Genomic DNA, 24,944 nt, shown 5'->3' with positions numbered 1-24,944 from the left:
TCATACAAGTGGCCTGCTTGAAGAGGAGATCATAACAAGGCTTACATTCTGTATGGGGTGATGGCAGGTTTGGTATTGTAGAGTGGCAAACCCCAGACCAACCTGGATGAAGAGTCAGTACTGCTGGACCCATTTACAGCCTCAAGCAAAGATGGCACATTTGCTTCTGCCCTGCTTTATTAATTATGACAGAGTGTGGATAATTTCTACAGTTGAGTCATCCCATCCAGGTGACTGCTGAGTCCTTTTCCAGAATGGAAGCTCTCTAGTAATATTAAATTATCATTTCCTTCTTCATTCATCTTTCAACAACTGACCTGTCCTGAATTTCCCACAATGTTTTTCTCAGGCGTCTTTCCCATCAGCAAGGCCATTTGCCACTACCCAAGTATTTTTTTTTATTTAGTCTCAAGCTATCCTTCTTTAAAACTCTCTGTTCAAAGTTAAGCACAAGATATCCGAATTGTAGTTCCCTTTGGCCAACAGAGTGGACCATCTCTCTCTATATTCACCATTGTGGTGACCTATGAATAAAGGCAGATCTGAGTGCTTAGCCATTCCATCAATTGGTGAACCCAAGAGTAGTTGAGGAAATGGCCATAATCTGAGGATTAGGTGCTTTGATACTAAGTTTCTTCTGAGAGATATCTCTGTGGTATTTTCCTAATTCTCATGATCAAGCAACCGGGAGTTGCTTTTAGCATTTGTCCTTACATGCTGCTGAAGGCAGATCTTGTTCTAGAATTTTAAGGGTGTATGCTAGAGTTTCCCTTTGAGGTTACTTAAGATGCTACAGTGAGTTTTCATCCACAACAGATGTCTCTGGCAATATCAGATATGCCAGAATATGTGATTCAAATGGAAGAGCATCTTCCAAAGCTGCAAAACTTATCCTGTGGCTGAACCCTTTCTGACTTTGGTCCCCACTAAAAAGATACCACCCTCAGCCTAAGATAGGGTAGTAGGAGTCAGATTTACATTCACATGAAGAAAACTATAAAATATGGGAAATAATTATTTTTTTTCAATCTGTTATTTCTTTTAATCAAGTCTCCATGTTGTTTTCTTTTCCTCATATTTTCCAAATAAGATGCAGATCCTCTCTCCCCATCGAGTGGAAGGAATTCTTGAACTTAACATAAATGCAGAATCATGGAACTCCTCACACCATTCCTCTCTTTCTTTAGGAGTGTTTAAAATATCTGTAAAGAATTATTTTTATGATACTTGGTATAAACAATGGATGATTGTGAATCTCAAGAGATGGGAATTTAAGCAAAGTAAATCCTGTAACTATCCCCAGGTATTACCTGGAGAGAATCTCCAAGCTGTGATACCCAGGTAGAAGTGAGAGACTCATTGAGTGGAAGAGAGTTGAGAATTAGTATTGTTGAAGACAGCTAGATTTTTCCAAGAAAGAGTACAAGGAAGAAGAGATGTCCAAGGTTCTTCTCTGAATATCATCACAATATTCACCACTACACTTATATAAGGCAATTATATGATACTAGGGAAAGAATCACCCAAGAAAACTAGAGTTAGTTTCTCCATGAAAAGAATAAACAGAATGCCTGGCTTCTCTAGACAAACTAAAGCTCAAAGTGTCGAAAGTTCCTGAATAGAGTACACATAACATCTTGAGTTGATGATAGGAATTACTTGTCTTAAGGGAGAAACACAACTGACAAGTCTGAAAACACAGGACTTGAATAATGAAATTACTTTCTAATATCTTTACAGTATCACAAAACAAAGCTCAAAAATATAGCAGGATTACAAAAAACCATCCAAAAAGGTAAAAGTACAATGTTTAGAATCCAATCATGATCATACCAGTAAAGATGCAGGAAATTATGGTTTGGAGTGGGGGAAAAATCAGTGGATTGAAAGCAAACTAGAACAGACCCAAATGTTAGAATTAGCAGAGAAACTGCATCAAAGCTAGACTATGACTATATTCCATATATTCAAAGTTGAGGATGACACAAAAGATACTGAAAAAGTAGAAATCAATTTTCAGTGAAAAACTATAACATCTGACATAAAAATACAAGATGGTGTTATCAGAAGATTAGATATAGCAACAGTGTGATTCCAAAAGAAATACCATGGAACAATAACTAATGACAAGAGCACTAGTGAATTAACAAGAAAATTTCAGGTGGCCTAAACTGGAATATCTACAAGGAAGCAAGGAAACGAAAAATATTTAAAGAAATAGTGCTAGGGCTGGGAGTTTGGCCTAGTGGTAGAGTGCTTGCCTAGCATGCATGAAGACCAGGGTTTGATTCCTCGGTACTACATACATGGAAAAAAAAAGCTGGAAATGCTGCTGTGGCTCAAGTGGTAGACCTCTAGCCTTGAGAAAAGTCCAAGGACAGTGCTCAGGCCCTGAGTTCAAGCCCCACGACTGGCAAAAAATAGAAAAGAAATAGTGATAAAATTTTCTCAAATTGATTGAAAATTACAAAGCCACAAAACAAATCCTGGAGTTACTAGCCAGTATAATACAAGAAAAAAAATCATCTGCAAGGTAAAGGAAGAATTAAAATTGTCTTTCTTTCCAAGTAACATGATCATCTATGTAGAAAATATGGTATATATTAAAAGGCTACTAATACCTTTAGCAGTAAAACCAAACAAAAGATCAGTATCTAAAGATTGTTTTCTGTATAACATATGATTTCTGTATTTCTGTATAATAGCAAGAATAATTTGGATAGATGCTAGATATACTTCCCTAAACATGAGTGTCCAGAATGAAAATACATTTGTTTTTGGACTAAACATGTAAAGTTGGTTATTTCCTGACAAGTACAATGTAACAGCTATTTACTTTGCATTTATATTATATTTGATATTATAATTAATCTAGTGATGATTTACAGCATATAGAAAAAATATGTGTATATTCAGGTACTATGCCATTTCCTGTCAGACTTCAGCACCTGAATATTTTTGTATTTTCAGGTGGCCTTTGAACCAAAGGCTTACAAAGGGCTGGGAGTGTGTATTAGTGGTAGAGTGCTTGTCTAGCATGCATGAATCCCTGAGTTGAATTCCTCAGTACCACATACACAGAAAAAGCTGGAAGTGGAGTTGTAGTTCAAGTAGTAGAACATTAACTAGTAATTAGCCTTGAGAAAAACCCAAAGACACTGCTCAGGCCCTGAGTTCAAGGCCCACGACTGGCAAAAAAAAAAAAAAAATCAAATGCTAGCAAATATGGATACTGAGTGACAACTGTATATAAAATACATAGAGAATGCATAATTTCATGCACTAGTTTAAATTGCATCTAAAACCCTGCACTAATTAGAGATAAATGTGACATATGATGTGCAAAACCTTCCACTGAAAACTTCAAACACGGGTGAGCAAAGTAAAAGCCCTTAGTCAATAGTCAAAAGAAGAGCTACCTTATGATCTTTTCTGTGTTTCCTACCCAAATCCTTTGAATTTGAGATCCTAAGATGATTCTTCATCATGAAGAACATGCCTGCATGTGTTGTGTCTTGTTGTTTCTGAATCTATGAGTTTTTTTTTATTCCTGGAGTAAGAGTCTGTTTAATTGAGAACTTAGGTAAAGCAGAGTGGTTTATTTCTCTTCCTCCTTTCATCTTACTGCCAAGGGGTAAATCTCCCCCTCCTTCCTTCCTGGAATTCAGCTTCAGTTTCCTAACCATAGTTTACATTCTTTTACCTTTATTACTTCTTGCTCTATTGCTGCTATCTCTGTGAAGTTCCTTGTTTACCACAAGTTATATTTTAGTTTACTTGATCTAATCTTACCAATTTTAGGTTAAAATAAGAATCTCACACCATCCCATTATGCTTTACCTGATAGGTTGTCAGTGTTTGGCATATGAATGGTTGGAAAATCAAGAGTAAAATTTCAGTCTTAATTTCTGCTGAATCATAAAACTATATCTGTGATCCCTGGAATTAACAAAATTGCCGGGGCCAACCGGCAGCAAACCAGGGTTCGCAGATTGGGGTTCCTGAAATAGGGGACAAGGACTAGGAAGAAAAAGAAGAGAGACAGACACACCGGGTCCGGGATGTCCGCAGTCCAGGCAAAGATTGCCGAGACTGCCGCGTTTATTTTCCACTCCCCCTTCTTCCCTCCTCCTCTCCCAGGGAACCTCCAGGTGTTACATTCATATGGTAATTCTCAGGTCATTTACATAGAATAGGGCCAGAAAGCAATAAGACAATATAGCCATCATCTGATGCAAGTCAAGGTACAGTTTGATTCCACTCTGGCTCCCAACACAAAATGAATTCCTTACTTCTAAAGTATCGAGTTCTCTTTCATTTTGTCTACATGGGGAATGGAACAATAGAAAAGATATTAGAAATGGGTAAACTATTACCATAATCTTACTCCAAGTTGAAGAAACCAAAGTGGATTTCTAAGTATTCTCTAATATGAACTTGATATATGTGTCTGACATTAATGAGATATGGCTTCTTGTTTACATATTTCCCACAAAGTTGTACGTTATTTATTTTTATTGTTTGGTATGGTTTGCTGAGGCTACAATTTCATTGAAGTGTTTAGGAGTGTGATTGTGTCTGAGGAACTCTTAAGGAAGAATTATCTTTTTTGTTTATTCATTCATTCATTTATTTATTTTCATATATTTTTATTGTAATTAACACAAGGGTTACACGATATTTGCCAGAAAGATGGTGCATTAATTCCCATACATTGATACACTTTCACATGTCTTGGTCCCATTTCCCTCCCCCCCACTCCCACCCCTCATCTTGTTTTCTCCCGTTCCCTATCCAATTTCAAATAACCAAATAGAAATATATCCGATATATCAGGTAACAAAGTGAGATACTGTAACAATATGAGATAACCAAAGGACAGCTAAAGAGATGAGAGATAATATAGTACCTTAAGAACAACAATCATTCATTATATGGCTTATGTTTCTATATCCTAGAGATCCTTTCATTCAGCGTCCTACTATATGGCCTTTTGTATCAAGGTTTTGCTGTATTGCAAATCTCTGCTAGTAGAGCCCAAGGTTTCTACTGATTATGACAAATGAGGGAAACCATTGAGCCTAAGTTCCTTTGAGTCTGGCTTACTTCACTTAATATGATCTTTTCTAAGTCTTTCCATTTCCTAACAAATGGGGCAATGTCATTCTTTCTGACAGCAGCATAGAATTCCATTGTGTACAAATACCACATCTTGTTGATCCACTCATCAACTGAGGGACATCTAGGTTGGTTCCATATCTTTGCTATGGTAAACAGTGCTGCAATGAACATTGTTGTGCTGGTGGATTTAGTGTGCCCTTGTTTGTGGATGATTGGGTAAATGCCAAGTAGTGGAATTGCTGGGTCATAAGGGAGCTCTATGTTTAGTCTTTTGAGGCACTGCCATACTGTTTTCCATAGTGGTTGAACGAGTTTGCACTCCCACCAACAGTGTAGTAGTGATTCCTCCTGGCCACATCCCCTCCAGCATCTGTTGTTATTAGTTTTCTTGATCCTGGCCATTCTAACTGGAGAGAGGTGGAAACTTAGAGTTGTTTTGATTTGCATTTCTTTTATGACCAGAGATGTTGAGCATTTCTTCATGTGTCTATAGGCCATTTTTGTTTCTTCTTCAGAGAAGACTCTCTTTAAGTCTTTAGCCCATCTTTTAATGGGATGGTTGTTACTTTGGAGATTAGTTTTGGATTGATTCAATTTTTGAAGCTGTTGATATATTTTAGATATGAGGCCTTTGTCTGTTGTATGGTTGGTGAAGATCTTCTCCCACTCTGTAGGCTTCCTAATTAGTTTACTAGCTATGTCAAGGGCTATCTACAAATTCAACGTAATACCCATCAATATCCCAATGTCATTCTTTAAAGAAATAGAAGAGGCAATCCAAAATTTCATATGGAATAATGAAAGACCCCATATAGCAAAAACACTTCTTAGCAGAAAGACAGTGCAGGAGGAATTTCAATTCCAAACTTTAGACTCTATTACAGAGCTATAATTATCAAAACAAGATCTTGGTACTGGCACAAGAACAGGCCTGAAGACCAATAGAATAGAACTGAAGACCCAGATATTAAACCAGATATTATGGCCACCTAATCTTTGACAAGGGAGCCAAAAAAATAGAATGGAAGAAAGACAGCCTCTTCAACAAGTGGTGCTGGCAGAACTGGTTAAGCACATGCAGAAAAATAAAGTTGGATCCTTCTTTGTCACCATGTACTAGAATTAACTCCAAATGGATCAAAGACCTGGAGGTAAAAGCCGACACTCTGAAAACTTTACAAGAAGGAATAGGAGATACACTAGACCTTGGCACAGGTCAAAACTTTCTTAATAAGGACCAAGAATCACAACAAATCAGAGAAAGGCTGGATAAGGAAGAATTATCTTTAGGCTGATTAAAAGTTCTTATTGGAGAGGACTTGGATTCAGATAATTAATCACTCCTGGGTCTTTTGTCTCTGGGTGGTTATGGAATCTAAGTGAAGAACAAACAAATCAAGCTTGATTCATTGTTACAATTACTTCAAATGAGACAAGTTATATTTTTATTTTAATTCACTTATAGTTTAGTCCCTTTTACCATTATTTCTTACTTTGGATATTTTTAAATTTATAAAAAGTAACATTTTCTTTCATAATTTATCACTGATAAAATGATCTTTATTTTCTTTTTCTCTTCTTTTCTCTTTTTTTTTTTTTGGTGCCTGCACTGGGGCTTGAATTCAAGGCCTTGAACTCTTGCTTCGTTTTCTTGTTCACAGCTGGTACTCTATCCCTCTAGACACTCCTCCAGTCCAATGGTCTCTATTTTTTATGCCCACAGAAAATCTAGCATTATAAAGAATTACATTATCAAAGATAGAATAAATAATTTTTATGTAAAATAATACTCTCTTTCCAAAAGGACATTCTATTCTTACTGACTTATGAGTACTTCATTCTATCAATGCTAGATTTGATAGACATATTCCAGACACATGTCCATGCTTCACTAAAAGAAGATGTCATCTCTTCTCTCACTTTCATAAGGAAAAGTAGAAAGAAATGAAGGATGAATACTGTCCCAAACATGGCTTATGTAAACCTAAGCGCCCCCCCCCGAAAGTCTAAAGAATATCTCAGCTCAAACTCTTGAACTTTGGATTACTTTTCATAAATATCTTAATGATAATATTGAAGCTGAGCACCAGTGGCTTATGCTTCTAATCCTAGGTACTTGGGAGGCTGACATCTGGAGGACAAAGCTTAGAAACTAGCCTAGACAGAGAAGTCTTTGAGACTGTAACCCCAAAATAATCAGCAAAAATATTGGGCTGGAATTTTAGAATGCCAGCCAAGCATCAAGCATGAAGCATCAAGCTGAGTGAGAGTGAGGCCATGAATTCAAACCCCAGTATCACCAAATAATAATAGTAAAAATTGAAATATAGTTATTCATGGTATAATATTGTGGAAAATTGGCATCTAATTGATTCCTTCTGGTTTATATTCCCCAGATTTACAATCCTGAAAGAACTGTTACAAAATCTGTAAGCCTGAGCTGGTCCCCACAACATCGAAGATAAAATTTGAAATAGATAAGATACAGGTTAAGTAGCTTCTGCAAATAAAGAGTTCTGTTGGATAACTTCTTTTCTCTTTATTGATTTGTTTACTTGAACTTCACATTGATGACTTGAACTCTGGAAAGAATATAACCTTCAGAGTCCCCAATGCCTGTGACCTATCAGTGAACTGAACACACCTTCAAAGCTGTATATCTGTTTAGTATCAAATTTCAGTCTGAATTTTTTATTTTACTGTTTGGCCTAAGGAAAAATCCAGCTATAAATTCAGTTTTCTGTAGATTGTTGTGCTTTAGAATTGCAGATAGGAAATTTATAAAATTTGAAGATATAATGAATGTCTCACTCAAAAGAAAATGGTTCCATGAAAAATGTAAGTGAAATAACATATTCATTGCTTAACCTTTTTTTTAAGGCTAGAAATGGGTTCTGGGCCAAGATACAAAAGCTCATTATCAAACCTAGTTGTTTATTTTCATGCAAAATAGATATTTTTTGACGAGAATAAAAATCATAGTTATAGCGAATAGTCTTAGTTAAGGGTCATGAACTGGATATTACTATTGAAAGAGACACTGTCACACCTGATCTTAATGGATATGAAAATGGTTGCTCATAAATTATGGGCCTTGACCTGAAAGAAATATAGATTTTCCTTTGTTATGAAGATGTGTTTTTGTTACTTTGATGAGTATTCTTGTTCTTTAACTGTTGTTGGAAAGAGTTCAGCGCTGACTGTTCTACAATGAACAGCTATTGTCAGACATTTCTCACAATTTTAGTGCTACCTGTTGAGGAAAAATACTTCTAGTAGTCTAGTTTGTTCTACTCTAGTGGGAACTTTATCACATGGTGATGCTAAATGCTTTATCAGGAGGTTTTTTTGTTTGTTTGTTTTGGTCTATATGCAAGTAAGCTTCAACTCAGGCCCCTGGGCACTATCCTTTGGCTATTTCACTCAAGGCCTACACTCTACCACTTAAAGCACACCTCCAGCTTTTTGGTGGTTAATTAAAGGTAATTGTCTCTTGGGCTTTTTTTTTTTTTCTTGTCAGCCCTGAAGCTTTAACTTATGGCCTGAGCCCTGTCCTTGGGCACTTTTTGCTGAAGGCTAGTGCTCTGCCAGTTGAGCCAGAGCACCAATTATGGCTTTTTCTGGGCATGTGGTACTGGGTATGTGGTACTGGAACCAACAGTTTCCTGCCATGCTAGGAGAGCACTCTACCACTAGGCTATGTTCCCAGCCCTCTCTTGGACTTTTCTGCCTGGCAGTCTTTGATCTGTTATCTGAGCCTCCTCAGTAGGTAAGATTATGTCATGAGCCACTAATACCCAGCAAGCCTTTTTTTTTTTTAAAGAAAATACTCCATTAACACATTCTGTGGTATAAATTTCAATCTGTGGTTAAACTATAGTAAAAACATTTTTTTCTCTTTCCAAAGTTGTTGCAATGATCATGGGTTACCCTTAGAATCATAAGCCTGTCTGAAGATTGGGTAGAACAAGTAAGCAATCCCCCAGAGTCATCGTTACCCTAATACTCAGTTCCACAAAGAACTTACACTGGACACCACTGCTGAAGATAGTACCTTGATTGACTCTGGACATGATCACTGCTGCCCTGGTCATGACTCCACTGTGCCCCTAATGACTGTGGTCCACTAGTGCTGTATGTAACCATTACCACTACTTAGCAGCCCTGTGTCTTCACCACCCCCACATCCTGTCACCATAATTCTCAAGAGATGTTTAGCCCGGTTCCTGGCTCTGTCAACCTACAATAGGAACATGAAGTCAGCTGTGCTATGCCTCCAAGTGGAGGAATATCTAGGAATATCCAGATATGGCCTCATCAGTCTTGAATTGGAGAGAAGCTCTTCCTCTACAGAGACTCCTAGAACAGAGAAATGTCCAATATAGGGAGGTGGTTCAGATCCTAGGCAGATAAAAAAAAATGGCAGATGCTCCTTCCACAGCTAGTCAGGCAATTGTTCCAGGTGTGAAATGGACTTTGAGGTACTTTTTAGAGAAGCTCTTGGGTGGTTCTGATGGCAGGTTAGATTTGAGGTGTGCTGCACGGCAGATGTGGTCATTTAATCCTTGACATCACTGAGTTCTTTTTTTTTTAAATACACCATTCTTGAAGTGAAGTATCTCTGAAAAACTCTCTGAGCTTCATCTAGTGGAATTCTGCCTTGGTACAGTGGATTGAGGCCTTCCCGCTGTGTGGATTGGAAACAGGAGTGGGCATTTCTCACATCTTAGCGACATATGGTGCTGTAGTTTTATCATCCTTTCTTGTAAAGAGCCAGGAAACTTTCTCTGTTTAAAAATGTGTGTTTATAAACAATAGATTTACCACCGATATTCCCATCTGTTAGGCGAATATAATTTGTGTCAGATTCAGAGATAGGTGGAGGACTTTGCAAGGTTTTTTTTGTTAATTTTTTCCCCTGGTGAGACATTACACTAAAGAGATGGCATCAAGAGCATATGCCTAATACTCCATTCTGTGTCTGTTTCTTCCTGTTGTTGAAAGCAGTGTGGTGGGAAGCTTTAGTACATAGGATTATTGTAGAAATTCATAAGAATTTTAGATCTACTTAGAGTACTTCAAAAAGGGATAAAAGGAGAATGAGTCCAATTATATAAATATAGTTGCATTGCAATGATAAAATTGTCCTTATAGTTGTTTTTGGTTTTGTTTTTATTTAAAAAACAAAACCAAAGAAAAACCTGTACTAAAAATGACATATGCTCTTTCTTTCCCCCAAACTGTAACTGTTCCTTGGTATAATCATGGCATGTCATTATCAAAGCTGCTAACCCTCCATTAGAGATCTGTAATATAAAGAAATGATGTTGATTCTTTATGTTAGTATTATTAGTATTATTCTGATTGCTTTCATTAATTAGCTTTGTTTGACATGAACTCTTTCTCAGAAAGACAAAACATTTTTTAAAATGTTTAAAAATTTTTTTGAAAACCTTAAAATTAAAACTCAACAGTATTTTGTCTTACCATAAAAGATATCATGAATCTTGCTACAGGGTCTCAAGAAAGGTTATCAAGAGGGAAAATGTACTTTGATTAATATTTGCTTATTATTGAATTACCTGTATTGTCCAAATGTTTTATTCTCTTAGAAATTGTTTCTCTCAGCTTCCGTTTGAGGATGACTAATTGGACATACTTGAATAAAAAGATGAGTAATCAGATGAATATAGATGATTTTAAGTATGCTTGAGAAGTGGGCACATAAAGAGCAACATGCACTTAGTTTTATACCTGATTTTTTTAAGTTTCTCTGATTATACTTGGTAAGAAAACTGGTTTTGAAATTTGTAGAACAGCATTTTTAAGCATAGCACTGCTGGATATTTTGTTTGCTCACTTGTTTGTTTCTTCCAAAGAAAGAGGTTTCAGACCATGTAGTTAAAGTTGCTTTTGTCTTTTTCATGACAGACATCTTCCAGATGTAGAAAGTATCCATGCCTCAAGTCTTTCTTTTATTCAAAGATATGTATTCTTTTACTGTATATATGCATTTATTTTTAATGTTTCTTTTTCTTTTTAGAACTTTTGAGATGAAACTTGGGGCTCTATACCTGCTGAGCAAGCACTCTCCCACTGGGCCATGCCCTGAGCCTATGTCTTCTTTTAATATGATATGGCAGGCATGCAAAGAGCTGTACCTATCTACACTTAATGAATTGGGAGATGAGCACATACCACCATGCCATCACTACAACCCATGCTACAAACCTCTTTATTGCATACAAGGATTTCTTCTTGGCCTACATTTTTATTACTATGATTTTTGTGAGATAAGACATAAAGCCAGGCGTAGGCATGGTGGTTAATACCTATAATCCAAGTTACTTAGGAGGATGAGACCTGGAGGATTTTAGTTCAAAGACTGCTCAGACAGTAAAGTTCTCTGGAGACTATCTCCTAATAACCAGCAAAATGCCAGAGTGGAGGTGTGACTCAAGTGGTAGAGCAGTTGTTTAGTGTGGTAGAGTGCTGTTTACCAAGTATGAGGCCCTAAGTTCCCCCTGGTACTTCCCAAAGATTTTTTAAAAGTTAAATCTATCTTTACAATGCATTTTTAAAATACATAATATTGTATTAATGAAGTTATACAGTGGATCTCTAGGACTCTTCAAATCTTTTTTTTCCCCAAATCTTAAGTAAGTAAAACTCTCTGGTACCTTCTCATTTTTTTTCTCTATTAGTGCCTAAAAGCCATCGTTCCACTTTCTGCCTCTGTGGTTTAACTATTTTAGGTTCATCTTTTAAGTGTTACCATAGACTACTATCCTTCTATTTCTGGCTTATTTTTACTTACCATAATATCCTCCACATTCATCCACAGCCTTGGAAATGGCATAGTTTTCTTCTTTTTAAAGGCCACATCGTATTAATCTCAGATTGATGTAGCTCATTTCATTTATCTGTAGTTCTTGCAAGTATGGGTTTGCAGAATCCTCACTTCTGTTTCTTTGGATGTATGTCCAGAAGTGAGACCACTGGGTCATATGGTAGTCCAGGTTTTTTTTGAGGAATATCCATTACCATTTTCTGTAATGTCTATTCCAGTTTACCATTCCACCCAACAGGGCGTGAGGTTTTCTTTCTTGCATGCTTGCCATCACTTATTCCTTTTCTTTTTTTTAGTAATAGACATCCTGGCATATGAAATGATATATCATTGTGTTTATAAGTTATGCTTTCTTGATAATTAGTGATGATGAGAAACATTTGGTATGCCTACTAGTCACTTGCAAGTCTTCCTTTGAGAAGTGTCTATTCAACAACTTCACTTTTTTTAAATTGAGATATCTTTCTTACTCCTGAGTTGTTGAGGTACTTCATATATTTTGAATATCAATCCCTGGTCACATGGTTTTCTTAAGACTTATTCTTGGTTTGTTTATGAATATAACCTGGACCCAAACAGTACACTGTTTCTGGTAGTTCTGCAAGATTGGGCTCAGCAGTGCTGCAATTTCCCCTGAGATATTTGATTTTATATTCTACCTGCCTTATGGGTTTTAAAATGTCTAAGTTACAAAACTAGAAGTAAACTCTTAGAATCCATGTCTTTAAGTTACTTTTCTATTATGAAAATATACTAAAGGTGTTAGAAAAAATGGAATGCAAAGGATGATTATAGGTATGGTAGTAAAAACTACAATTTCTGCCATGCCATATGTGCAGAAGAAAGCAAAGAGGGTATTGTCTGCACTGTGTTGCTTAGTGTTCACAGCCAGGTGGAGAGAAGAGCATACCCTGGTACCCTGCTTTCTTTGCTTAAAAACACTTGCCTGCCTCTCATCATAACAGATGAGACTGATGACTGAGTTTTCACACAATGACAGGGCATATGCTATAAAGTCTGTTGTCAGTCTCCAAAATTATTTGTGGAAATTAAAGCAATTAGTTTTCATTAAAAGGTCTAGTTTAAATATGATGACCTTTAATTATTTAACATTTCTAATTTATTCAATCATATTCTCTTTACTCATGCTACATACCTGGGCACAATGATTAAATACAACAGACTAGCTGAAGAGATGGGTATCGGAGTGTTTATCTTGCTATGGTGAGGGGGAGTTGAGTAGATCTGAAGTTACCCAAAATAATATATTTATAGAGCACTTACTAGAAGAGATTCTTGTGCTATCCTTGTGGTGACTATTGACACTTATTTTTGGTATCTTGCAGGTATATCATCCCATCTTTACAGAAGCTGGATGCTGGCTTTTATCGTTGTGTAGTGCGGAACAGGATGGGAGCGCTCTTGCAGAGAAAATCCGAAGTTCAAGTAGCATGTATGTGTGCTGTATGTGAGATTCCAGTGTGTAAGGAAGGAACACAGCAGTGTGTCCAGCAAGTCAAACCCACCTCTAACCATTGTGGAAATTGTGGGATGTGGGGGCAGGCAGGGAGGGGGTTCTTTGGTTCAGTTAAAATAGGGTGGTTGTTAGAATCGGAAGGATAAATAAACATCTAGTGTGGTTGCCCAGGTGAGGGATAAGGAGATAGATATCATGTTTCATGTCTAAAAAAAAAAAAAAAAAACCTGAATTTTCCAAGACCAAGAGGAAGAAGATAGCTTCTACTGAATGAATGCATCACCTGCTCTTGGCTTCTTTATATTGTAATTCAAAATGTTTTTCAAATAGAAAATTTAGCCTATTCAGACTAAATCTCAGTAACTACAAATCAGCTGTATCCAATGATAATTTGGTACAAAACAACATTGCATGTGTATACATAAAAGCACATACATGAGAGAATAATGAAACTCATCACAAACCATTAAAAAGGGGAAAGAGGGAAGGGAGTTAAAGTATTATAGATAGGGTAAAATTTGTTCAAAGCACATTTTATATACATGTTAAAAATATCGCAAAAATATGATAAGGATACCTGCTCTGCCATGTTCATCTCTGTATTATTCACAATAGCCAAGTGATGGAAACAACCCAGTTGCCCTACTGCAGATGAATGGATACAAAAACTGTGGTACATATATGCAATGGAATTCTACATAGCCAACAGATAAGATAAAATAATGACATTCGCTGGGAAGTGGATGAAACTAGAATGAATCATGTTGAGTGAGATAAGTCAAGACCAAAGGAACAAAAGGCGCATGACCTCCTTAATATGTAGATATTATATCCAAACACTACAAGAGCCATGACTCAATATTTGGGTACCCAAGGTTATGGATATGGTTTTGGAGATATAATCATAACTACATGGGCATAAAAATTTATGATGGGATATATACTCTATAGATATAATGTTATATAGATTGATATGTATCCATGACATACAAACCCTATGTGGCAGTAATTGTAAATTCCCTTCTTGAATACTTGTTTGTTAAACATGACATTTGAAATGTGATGTAAAAATCAGTGTTAATAAAATCTTTAAAAAATAAAGCTCACCAGAGAATTGTAGGCCTATATAGCTATGAACCTCCCTGTCCAGCAAATTGACACTGATAAAAGAATGACCCATTACCTTGTGCCACACACAAAAAAAAACAAAATTCTTTTGTATCATTTATGTTGATAAAAATTAACCTGTCTAGGGCCTGGTGGTTCATGCCTGTAGTTGCTTAGGAGGCTGAGCTCTGAGGATCACAGTTTAAGCCAGCCTGTGCAGGAAAGTCCATGAGACTTTATCGCCAGTTAAACACCAGAAAACTGGAGGTGGTACTATAGCCCAAGTGGTAGACATCTATCCTTGAGCAAAAGAGCACAGAGACAATGCTCAGACCCAAAGTTGGAACACCATGACTGACAAAAAAAAAATAATAATAATACCAAATAAAATTAAACTTTAACGTGGGCATTTTTTCTTTATTTCTAAAGAAGAAAAAATAATGTTCTGAAATTGTGAATTAAATTTTCTGGTAGTTCTTATGTTGTGTTGTGTTGCTTAATCATGGCAAGATTTGCTATTTGTTATTTTAAGTTCAGTGATGGCCTATAACTTCATGATACTATAAAATAATGCTGCCTTCCTTCTATTAAAAGTGCTAATGATTGGTAATGGTTCTGGTTCTACCTATGAGTTGATATTTTCTAAGTCACTGGGAAGGCATCCATCTTCCTGAATTGTAATGATGATGAAGTCATCAGCTAAGTCTATCTACAGAATAATCCAGAACTTTTATTCAGTGGCTGCAAACATAATAAATAGAGTGCAGATCAATACCTAAGTCATATTTGAATGCGTTCAGATCCTGGAATTTATTATCATATATTAAGCTGTAATTTACAAAATTGAGTTGGAACTTCTTGCTTAATTATTTATGATCCTGTTCCTACCCCTCATCTCTAGCTTTTAGGTTCTGTTTACTTCCTTTCTTCCCTTTATGACATGCTTCACTTTAAAGTAACATAAACATTTTTCTGATTTGTTTCATATTTCTCTTGTTTTATACACTTCATATGTAAAAATGTTTTTGAATGAGAAAGCCATAGATAATAGAGCTTTTTAGTGGAAAACCCAACATAACATACATTAAAAAATGCTGTTTGCTCATCAGTATGTATACGGTTCATATATATCTGATCATAAGAATGACTTTGTACACAATTTCAAGTTACTTATTCAAATTGTGCCCTACATTTCAATGACTGAGTTTTATCCTTTTTTTGGCAAAAAATAGGATGTGAACTAAAGGTCTTACCTTTGCTAGGCAGGTGATGTGACCACTTGAGACACTATTATTACCTTATTTAAAAAAAATATTTCTAACCAATAGAACAAGGACTGTCCCAAATTAAGTCAACAGTATAGGGTAGTAAGAGAATGCCATAGCCTCCCGGTGTTATAAAATACTGTTGCCAGACAGTATTTTAGGGAAACAGTCACCCTAGAAACAAATTAAGAGGAATACCCACGGAGAGCAAGGGCCAGGAGAAGGGATAGCTTGAGAGATTTGGCACCTGGGAAATGCCTAGATAGCATTTTATAGCAGTTCCCGGGCATATGCCTTCATGGGACACTGAGTGGCTCTCTGGCAGTTTATTTCCACATTACAATTGGTTGGGAACATGCCCTTGTATTACTGCAGTAAGTCAAGAGCAGTGGCTCTGCTGATGAGCATGCTGCTGCCCTGTTTGTGGATGTGTGGCTTTGGCTCCTGCTTTTTTTTGCACTTGTCAGCATGGCTGTGCAGCCCCACTTGTCGTGTAGTTAAGTATAACAATGTCGCTGACTTTACTACAAAATACAGTTATTCCTCCATCTCTGACCCTTCTTTCCCCTCAGGAAAAAAAATGGTTTCTGAAGCTTAAAAGGTCTTGTTTTTCTCTGCAGATATGGGAAATTTCATGGATACAGACCAGAGGAAAACAGTTTCTCCAGGACACGCAGCAGTTCTAAACCTATTGCCCATTGCCAGCTTCCCCAGACCTCAAGTGACTTGGTTTAGAGAAGGCCACAAGATCATTCCAAGCAACAGGATGTAAGTTGCTCCAAACCTTACAGCTTCAGATACAATTAATTATGCCTGCCTGTACCACTTGCTTAATAAGTAAGCCAATTAAGGTTGCCAGTGATTTGCAAAGAATAACCAAGTCTAGGCATCCTTCCTTTATCCTTAAATGGGCTTGGTTATTTTGAAGCTGCTTAAGTAGCCGTATCCTAGCTTAGTATGATCCACCCACTGAACCTAAGTCACCTTTTCTACAGTGCCCTTTCATTCCATTCTTGCTTTTTGTTTAAGTCTATGTTTTTAGCTGTCATAGTCATCTGAATTGTGTTCAGCCTGATCACCAGGGTGGTATTTACTTGTACAACAGTAAGTCCTGTTCGTCCTGTCCCTCTCCTCCCCCTACCTCCTGTTCTCACTGAGTCAGGTTTGTTACTACTTTTTCTGACCATAAAGCAGTAATTACTACTTATTTCTCTTGATTCTGTCATTCTATCATGACAGTTTTATTTCTTCTTGGCTAATAAACAGCTCACCCATCTTTTATCAAGGAGTTTCTTTGTGATTGGTTAAGCAATATCTTCAGATAGTTTTGTTTATCCGACATTCAAAATGTTTTCACATTCAAGATTTTTACCTAATGCCAGACAGTCTTTCTTCATTTGGAGCTTGAAAGAAGTACAAAGAACATTGGGTATATAGCTCATAACTGGGCATTTTGCAGTGTAATTTAAAGGTAGTATTCCAAATATAAAGGTTTTAAGGATGAGAAATTCTAAAAGAATCTTGAAATGCTATGTATTGAGAATAGAAGTCAAATATTTTTGCGGCCATGTGGTTAGTTACACTTAGATAAAAATTTCTGAGAGGAAAATGATTCTTTTAAACAGGATGTATAAAGCAATTTGCTGAATGGTTTTCCAATGAAATCATCAAAGTACCTGGGACATAAACTCACTCCCTGTCCTGCCCAAGCATCCATGACTCTCTCCTGTAAGACACTGTCTGCATCTTCTATCTTGGCAACTGAACCTTACTTGTCCCAAACTCTTCTTAAGCTTATTTAACATATGTTTGTTTTAGTTTTTAGTTAGTCATATGAAAATGTATGTAAAAGCTACATGTCAGATCTCTAGTAGAAATAACAGCTACTTTAGAAAATGGGATGGATGCTGTCCTTTTTCCTATATTTTATTAGAAGTTACTTGGATATCCACCTTTATATTGATTGATATCATAACAGAAGCCTCTTGAGTTTGGGTGAAACAAAAATGAAGGATCAATATCTCATTCCCTTTGGGGATTGTTAGGCGAAGCAGAGGCAGCTAGGACTCAGATGCTCTGGAAAGCTCCCTATGTAGCACAGTGTGGTGGGTGAAAGTGGAATGAATGTTGTGGGGAGGGGATTGATTGGTACCAGGGTTGGGCAAGTAGATTGAACAAAGCCTCCTCTGTAAACTGGAGCTCTAATATGCAGCAGAGAGCAGAACTCACCATGGAAGCATTATTTTAACCCGGTAGCAAGTAAGTATATGTTGATTCATTTGTTGAATTGTGGTTCATGAGGTATTTATTCAAGAAGCATGAAAGGGTTTACAATGAAATAACTCTTAATTTCTCTAACAAAATAACTTCATAAGCTTTTTGAAACTTGCAAATTCATGCCAAAGACTGTTTAATTCCTAATGAGCTAATAAAGTAAAGATGCTATTAGAGTTTTAATGTAGTGTCCCATCAAACAAATGGTCTGCTTACAACCGTGAAGCTATTGATAAATCTGTAATCTCAGTGAAATAATGTGGTAGGATACCTTTTTTTTAAGAGATGAAAGGCTGATTATGGATATTTACACTCATGCAAGGCCTTTTAGTTTTGTATTTTCCACCTGATTATCATCCCACATTTATGAAGTACCTGCTGTACAATTTCTCATAAATCAGTATCTGCAGGGTTTTAGCTACCAGTTTATATGTCATTCAAAGATATATTGCTCTTGGCTCTCCTAGCAGAGATTTGCAATAGAGCAAAACCTAGATACATAGGCCATATAGTATGACGCTAAATGAAAGGACCTCGAGGATATAGAAACAAAAGCCATATAATGAATGATTGTTGTCCTTAATGTACTGTTATCTCTCATCTCTTTTGCTGTCCCTTGGTTATCTCACATTGTTACAGTATCTCACTTTGTTATCTGATATATTGGATATATTTGTATTTGGTTATTTGAAATTGGATAGGGAAAGGGGGAAAACAAGATGAGGGGTGGGTGTGGGGGGGAGGGAAATGGGGACCAAACATGAGAAAGGCTATCAATGTATGTGAATTAATGCACCTTCTATCTGGCAAATATAATGTATTAATTACAATAAAAATACATGAAAAAAGATATGTTGCTTTCTATTTCTGAGAAAGTTTGACTGGACACAGAAGGGCATTTCTGTACTACTCAGCCCAGATGGCTGCAGGCAAATGTCACATGCTTTAGGGACACATATAGAATGTGTCCCAAAGTGCAACACATGGGTCAAGTGTCTGTTCTTACCTCCTTTGTAAAGCCCAGTCCCTTACACAAGAAAGATGGACTTTTGTCATGTGGTTGAAAAACTTCCTCTCCCTTCCCCTCATTTTTATTTTTATTTTTTTGCCAGTCCTGGGCTTGGGCTCAGGGCTTGAGCACTGTCCTTGGACTTTCTCAAGGCTAGCACTCTACCACTTGAGCCTCAGCACCACTTCTGGCTTTTTGCTATGTATGTGGTACCGAGGAATCGAACCCAGGTCTTCATGCATGCTAGGCAAGCACTCTACCAGTAGGCCAAACTCCCGGCCCTTTCCCCTCATTTTTAATACTCTCTTGTGACCTTTAATAGGTGAGCTTTAGACTTAAAGTAAATGATTTTTCATTTTCAACAGAAACAGTAGCTCTAATGATTCCCAACTTGAAAATTTACTTAAATAGCCTGTTAATAATCTTAGTGGCTGTTATTTATTGAGTACCTACTTGAAAACATTTCTTCCATAATCCTAACGATTGCCTTCTGAGGCAGATTCAATTAGCTCCACTTAGCATCTCTGGATCTGATAACTCTCACTTACTCAGGAATTCATTGATGGAATATGGTGGAGCTGGCACTCAAACCCAGGCTTCCTTAGCTCTAAGTCCTGTGTTCGCTTTCTGTGTCAGGCTAGTTCCTCTTGTCTATTTATTTGCTGAACATTTTTTGGGTTTTTGATCATTTTCTCCATATATTGCTTCAGGCTTTGTTTCTCATTGATTTGGAAGACCAGCTTTGAATTTGAAATAGCATTGGTTAATTTGAGTGTGTTTAGAAGTCATCAGAAATAGACAGAGTTTGAAAGTAGAATCAATTAGAATTCCTTTTGGGTTGGAGGTTGGAGAAATGGAGAGAAGCCATGGATAACTTTGAACAATTTTTTGATCTGAGCAGTTTGGGGAGAAGTTGGCATAGATGAAAGGTAGTTTAGTAGTAGTGTCTGCAATTTCTTTGGGACAAGATTGAAATGTATGTTTCATAGCCAAGTGGAGCTAATGATTAGATAAGGCATCTATCAGACTCAAGGTGAATGGAGAGGTCTAGGTAAAACTTGGTGTGCTTTAATAATATGATTAGCTATTCTTTGCAGAGCTATAAAAGATATGAAACAATTGGCCAAGCTCAAGTTATCCCATTTTGTCTTTTATCTTCTAATCACTGAGATTGACCTTGATTGTCTTTTGTAAAAAAAAACAAAAGAAAGAAAGAAAAGAAAAGAAAAGAAATAATTTTGTCATAGAAAACAACAGAAACAACCTGTCGCCAGTGGCTCACACCTGTAATCCTACTTACTCAGGAGGCTGAGAACTGAGGATCGTGGTTCAAAGCCAGTCCAGGCACTGAAGTCCATGACTCTTATTTCTACTTAAATATAAGAAAACCAGAAGTGGTGCTGTAGCTCAAGTGGTAGACTGCTAGCCTTGAGCTGAAGAGCTCAAGGACAGAGCCAAGGCTTAGAGTTCAAGCCCTACTACCAACCAAAACAAAAGGAAAATAACAGAAACAACCATGCAAGGGAGGATTAGCAGTAACCAGGGATGCATCCTTGGTATAGGCAACAGGAAGAAAATAAGATAATCAGGTTCCTAATTTTTGGGACTTAGGGAAGTATAGGATACATGACAGAGCAGAATGAAGGTTGGTGAAGCATCAGGAACTAATATAGGTAGGAAGATAGGCCAAAAGGAAAATAACACTGTTCTGTCTAGTACACCCAAATTTTGCTGCATGTATCCTATTACTGGCATGTGACTGATATAGACTGTGAGTCGTGTCCAGTGTATGTGACCTGTACCTTCCGAAGGATAAAGGTCTTGTCTCCCCAGCTATTTCTAGTCCCCTCTGGGAGGAGAAAGGCTAACCATTCTTTCTGTTACATATGCAGTAGAGGTCACTGAATTCCTTTTGACACCTCTTGGCAGTGCTGTTGCAATACTTGGACTCTTTAACACCATTATCCTTAGACTTACGACTTTGTCAAGAGACAAATATGAAACTTGAGTTCTTATAATCCTGATTGTTCTACCTTGAAGAGTTAAGTGATTACAGCCTGCCCATTCATTCACTCACATAGTCTTGGGGTCACTGAACTGATGATCTGAGTCAGGAGTCCTGTACATCTCCTTAGCTGATAGGGATCCAGGGAAGAGCAACAGCTCTCCAGAGGAAAAGGTTGTTGACACAGAAAAATATCTTGGAAGGGCAGTTGATGTTTTGAAAGAATTGAGGATAAGTAATATTGGGAATTCTGAATAGATAATTATGGGTTTTATTTATTTGAGAAGAGGAAAAACTGCCTGTTTATTTTTCTGATTTCAAACAGTTAATTTGCTATCTTTGCATATCAAAGATGAGCATAGCTTTGTCTTACAAATATAGTTTAATTTGAAAATGAAATTCTTGTGTGCTATTTTGGCTCAAATATATTTTCTTTGTTCCTTTTCATTTCTCAAATTATGAAATGAGAATCTTTGAAGTGTTTTTCTTACCTCCAGGAGGTAATTTATGCCGGCAGTTATCAGATTAGGATGCAAAAACTTGGTCTGTATGGTGCCATTCTTTTGCTTAATTGCAGTTTTTTGGTGCCCAAATTGCATCCTGCAGCCCACCTGACTTGAATGCAGGAGCATGTGTGTTCTTGCATATGGAATATGCAAGCTGGAATAAGTTAACAAATTGAACATTTCAAAGCTCCAGCAAGCTAGGCAAATGGACTGCTTGTTCATAGGATATGGCCTGTGAGCATAAGCTTTACAAAATAATGTGCTTTCAAAATGTTCATGTTTCATAGGCATTTTATGAGTGTTTATAGAGTGTATCTATACATGTGATCTGAGTCATACTTAGTATAGGTCCAAGATAAGAGATGGAGATTCCAGGCCAGCCTCTACTGTAACTCAGACCTTGGGCACCTTGCTTTGTCTACATTTGCTTCTGTGTTTTCATGTCAGCTTTGAGGAAGTGGTATTGCCTATGTCTGCTTTGCTCTTCTGTTAATATTCAGCAGCAGTGCTGGCCTGAAAGGCTTGCCTTCTGTAAGGTCCAGGGAAGGTCCCCCTGCAGACCCCACCCCTACCTCATGTCTCTGGTGCAGGAACTTCCTCTTGCTTAGTCCTGTTAAAGCCTCCACCTAAGATCTGTGATACCTAGGCAACTGGTACACTTGGAAGCTGGCACCTTCCCTCTTCTCAAGTAACATCCCATATCACCCAGGTCACACCTCCTCCACCCCCTCCCTACTTAAATTTGGACCCTGCTAGGGATCACCCCTTCTCCAAGGACCCTGCACTATGGACAGGCAGGTAGTTTCTTCTCCAATAAACTCTTTTTTGCCTGGAACATGAGGCAGTTTACGCTCTTCGAAACCTTACATCTTTCTTTTTTCCCTGTGTCCACATAGGCCACAGGTGTTTACTGAGCATTTAGTGCAAGTTGCTGTTCAGAGTGCTAAGCCTGAAAAGAAAGAGGCTTTGAAAGCGCTGTGATGGAAAAGGCCTAGGGCCATTGCATACACAGCTTAATAAACAGGGTGGGTTTCAGTGAAAAGGTGGGCTGGGAGGGACAGCAGAATGCAGAGCTGAGGACAGTCACATTTAAATTTAGTGTTAAGGAGGCATTAAAAAAAAACAAACCTTTTTCAAATTAGAATGTATACACAGAGCATGCACAGTTGGAGCACACGGATGAGTGGAATTTAGCAGTTGTGCCCTCAAAAGTAATCCTATCTCATCCAGTGGAGACCTTCCACAGCCCCTCCCCAGCCATCCTCCACTCTATACAGTCTAGATTCCTTCCCTCTGTTTATAGAATCAAGTCCACTCCTGTCCAGTAGAGACCTCCCCCAGCTTCCCCCCCACTAAGTTCCCATCCTGTCCAGTGGAGATCTCCTACCTCCAGCTACGATAATTTCTCTTGCCACAGGTTAGTGCTTCCTACCTGTTCTAGAATTTCATACAAATGAAATCAAATAGAAGTCTTTGTGACTGGATTCATTTACTCAACATAATTTCTATGATATTCTGAATATGATATTAAATAATAATAATAATTAACAATTTTTAAGTCCCAAGCAGTGTTTTGTATGTAATGATTAATTTAATCCTACAGCAACCGAAATAAGTGGATATTGCTTTGCTGGTGAGAAGAAAGGCTCAGAGAGGTCGACGGCCAGGCAATGTTAGCACTGTTAGCCTCCTGAATCCATATTTGTTCCTTGACACTGTGCTTTCTTCTCAAGGTAAAGTCTTAAGCCAAGAACAGCCAGCCCTGCACAGATGTAAAGGATGAGTATTGTAGGTAGAGAGGCAAGTGCAGGAAAGAATTTCATGGGTTTGCTAAACTGAAGAGTCTGTGGTAAAATCAGAGAATTATTGTGAGAAGGGGACAGACAGAGAGGCAGCCCAAGGCTCATAGGCTCTGGAACCTGGAAAGGAATTCGGATTTGATTCACAATACAGTGGGAAGGAATCTGAACTTTGTTCTTTATATTGAGGAAAGGAATTCTGCATACAGTAGAAGCTGTTTGGAAGAGGGTCCTCCCTTCCTCTTTTGAAAAAAAAAAGTAAATTGTGATAAAAATACATACAAGGTAAAACTGACCATTGTAATCAGTGTTGAGGGTACATTTTAATTGCATTAAGCATATTCATATTATACCACCATCCGTGCTGTTTGCCTCCACTATAGTACTTCACTTGGCAAAACAGAAACTCTGTACCTGTTCACTAACTCCAAATCCCTGCAGCTCCTGGGAACCACTTCCCTTACAATTTCTGTCCCTCTGAAATTGACAATATTTTGAGATCATCTTAAGATTTATCTGCTGTTATAAGAGATCAGCTAAAAGGATCCTATAGACTCCTTAACCAGTTTCCACAAGTGCTGATATCTTGTACTGAACCAGTGCTACATCACAGCCAGCATACTGATGCTGGTAGGGTTATGACACAGAACATGTACACCCCTTTTATTGCCCACTACTGCTCTTTTATCGCCACTACTGCTTTCCTCTGCCTCACCCTCTCCCTAAATCCTGGCAACCACCAATCTGTTTGGGGTTTCAATATTTTTATCATTTCACAAATGCTTTGTAAGTGGAATTGTCCATATGTGATCTTTTGGAGCTGGCTTTTCTACTCAGCATTGTTCATCTAATTTACTGTGAACATCAGTAGATGGTTCCTTGTTGTTTTGTAGTGTTTCTGGCTGTGAACATACTACAGTTTCTGTAATTATTTCCCTGTGAAAGACACCTGGGTTTTATCCAGTCTGAGAATAAAACGGCTATGAACACTCCTGTACAAGTTTTTGTGGATATGTAAGAGTTTATGAGTCTAGAATAAATACCCTTGTGGGATGCATGGGAGTTATATGTTCAATATTTTGCATTTGTTCGTTTGCTTAAGAAAGTATACAAACTTTTCCAGAATAGCTGTACCATCTTATATCCTCTTAGCAATACTTAAATGACCCGCTTCTCTGCTCCTCACTTCCATTTACTGTTGTCCCTATTTTTTTAACCATCCCAATAGGTGTATAATGATATCCTATTGAGTTTTTAATCTTCATTTTCCTTTATGATGAATTATGTTGAACATCTTTTAGACTCCTTGCAGTGAAAAGTGTATTCATTTGTTTATAAAGTCAATTGAACAAATGAAGAAGTAGATGATATGCCAGTAAAATGAAAATTCTTGTTCTGTTAGATATGAGGAAAATGCCTAGGAGACAGCACAGAGAATAGCTGAGAGCATGTGTGGAAGAAAGACTGAGATAGAAAGGATAGGACCATTAATAGACACCTGAGATGATTCCAAAACTAATGGGGAACATAG

The 24,944-nt window shown here is 37.4% G+C and overlaps 1 protein-coding gene across 1 annotated transcript in view; it reads left to right on the top strand.

Moving 5' to 3' along the window:
- Sdk1 (sidekick cell adhesion molecule 1) overlaps positions 1 to 24,944 on the top strand; it is an 803,720-nt gene that overhangs the window by 323,650 nt on the left and 455,126 nt on the right. Inside the window, exons 3-4 of the mRNA XM_090329832.1 lie at positions 13,318 to 13,424; positions 16,441 to 16,588. Coding sequence (XP_090185958.1) covers positions 13,318 to 13,424; positions 16,441 to 16,588 — 255 coding nt within the window. The remainder of the gene's footprint in view (positions 1 to 13,317; positions 13,425 to 16,440; positions 16,589 to 24,944) is intronic.

Source organism: Megascapheus bottae, chromosome 3 (assembly GCF_031878675.1).
Source record: "Megascapheus bottae isolate mThoBot1 chromosome 3, mThoBot2.hap1, whole genome shotgun sequence".
Lineage (NCBI taxonomy): Eukaryota > Metazoa > Chordata > Mammalia > Rodentia > Geomyidae > Megascapheus > Megascapheus bottae.
This window is presented reverse-complemented; position numbering and strand designations above follow the sequence as displayed.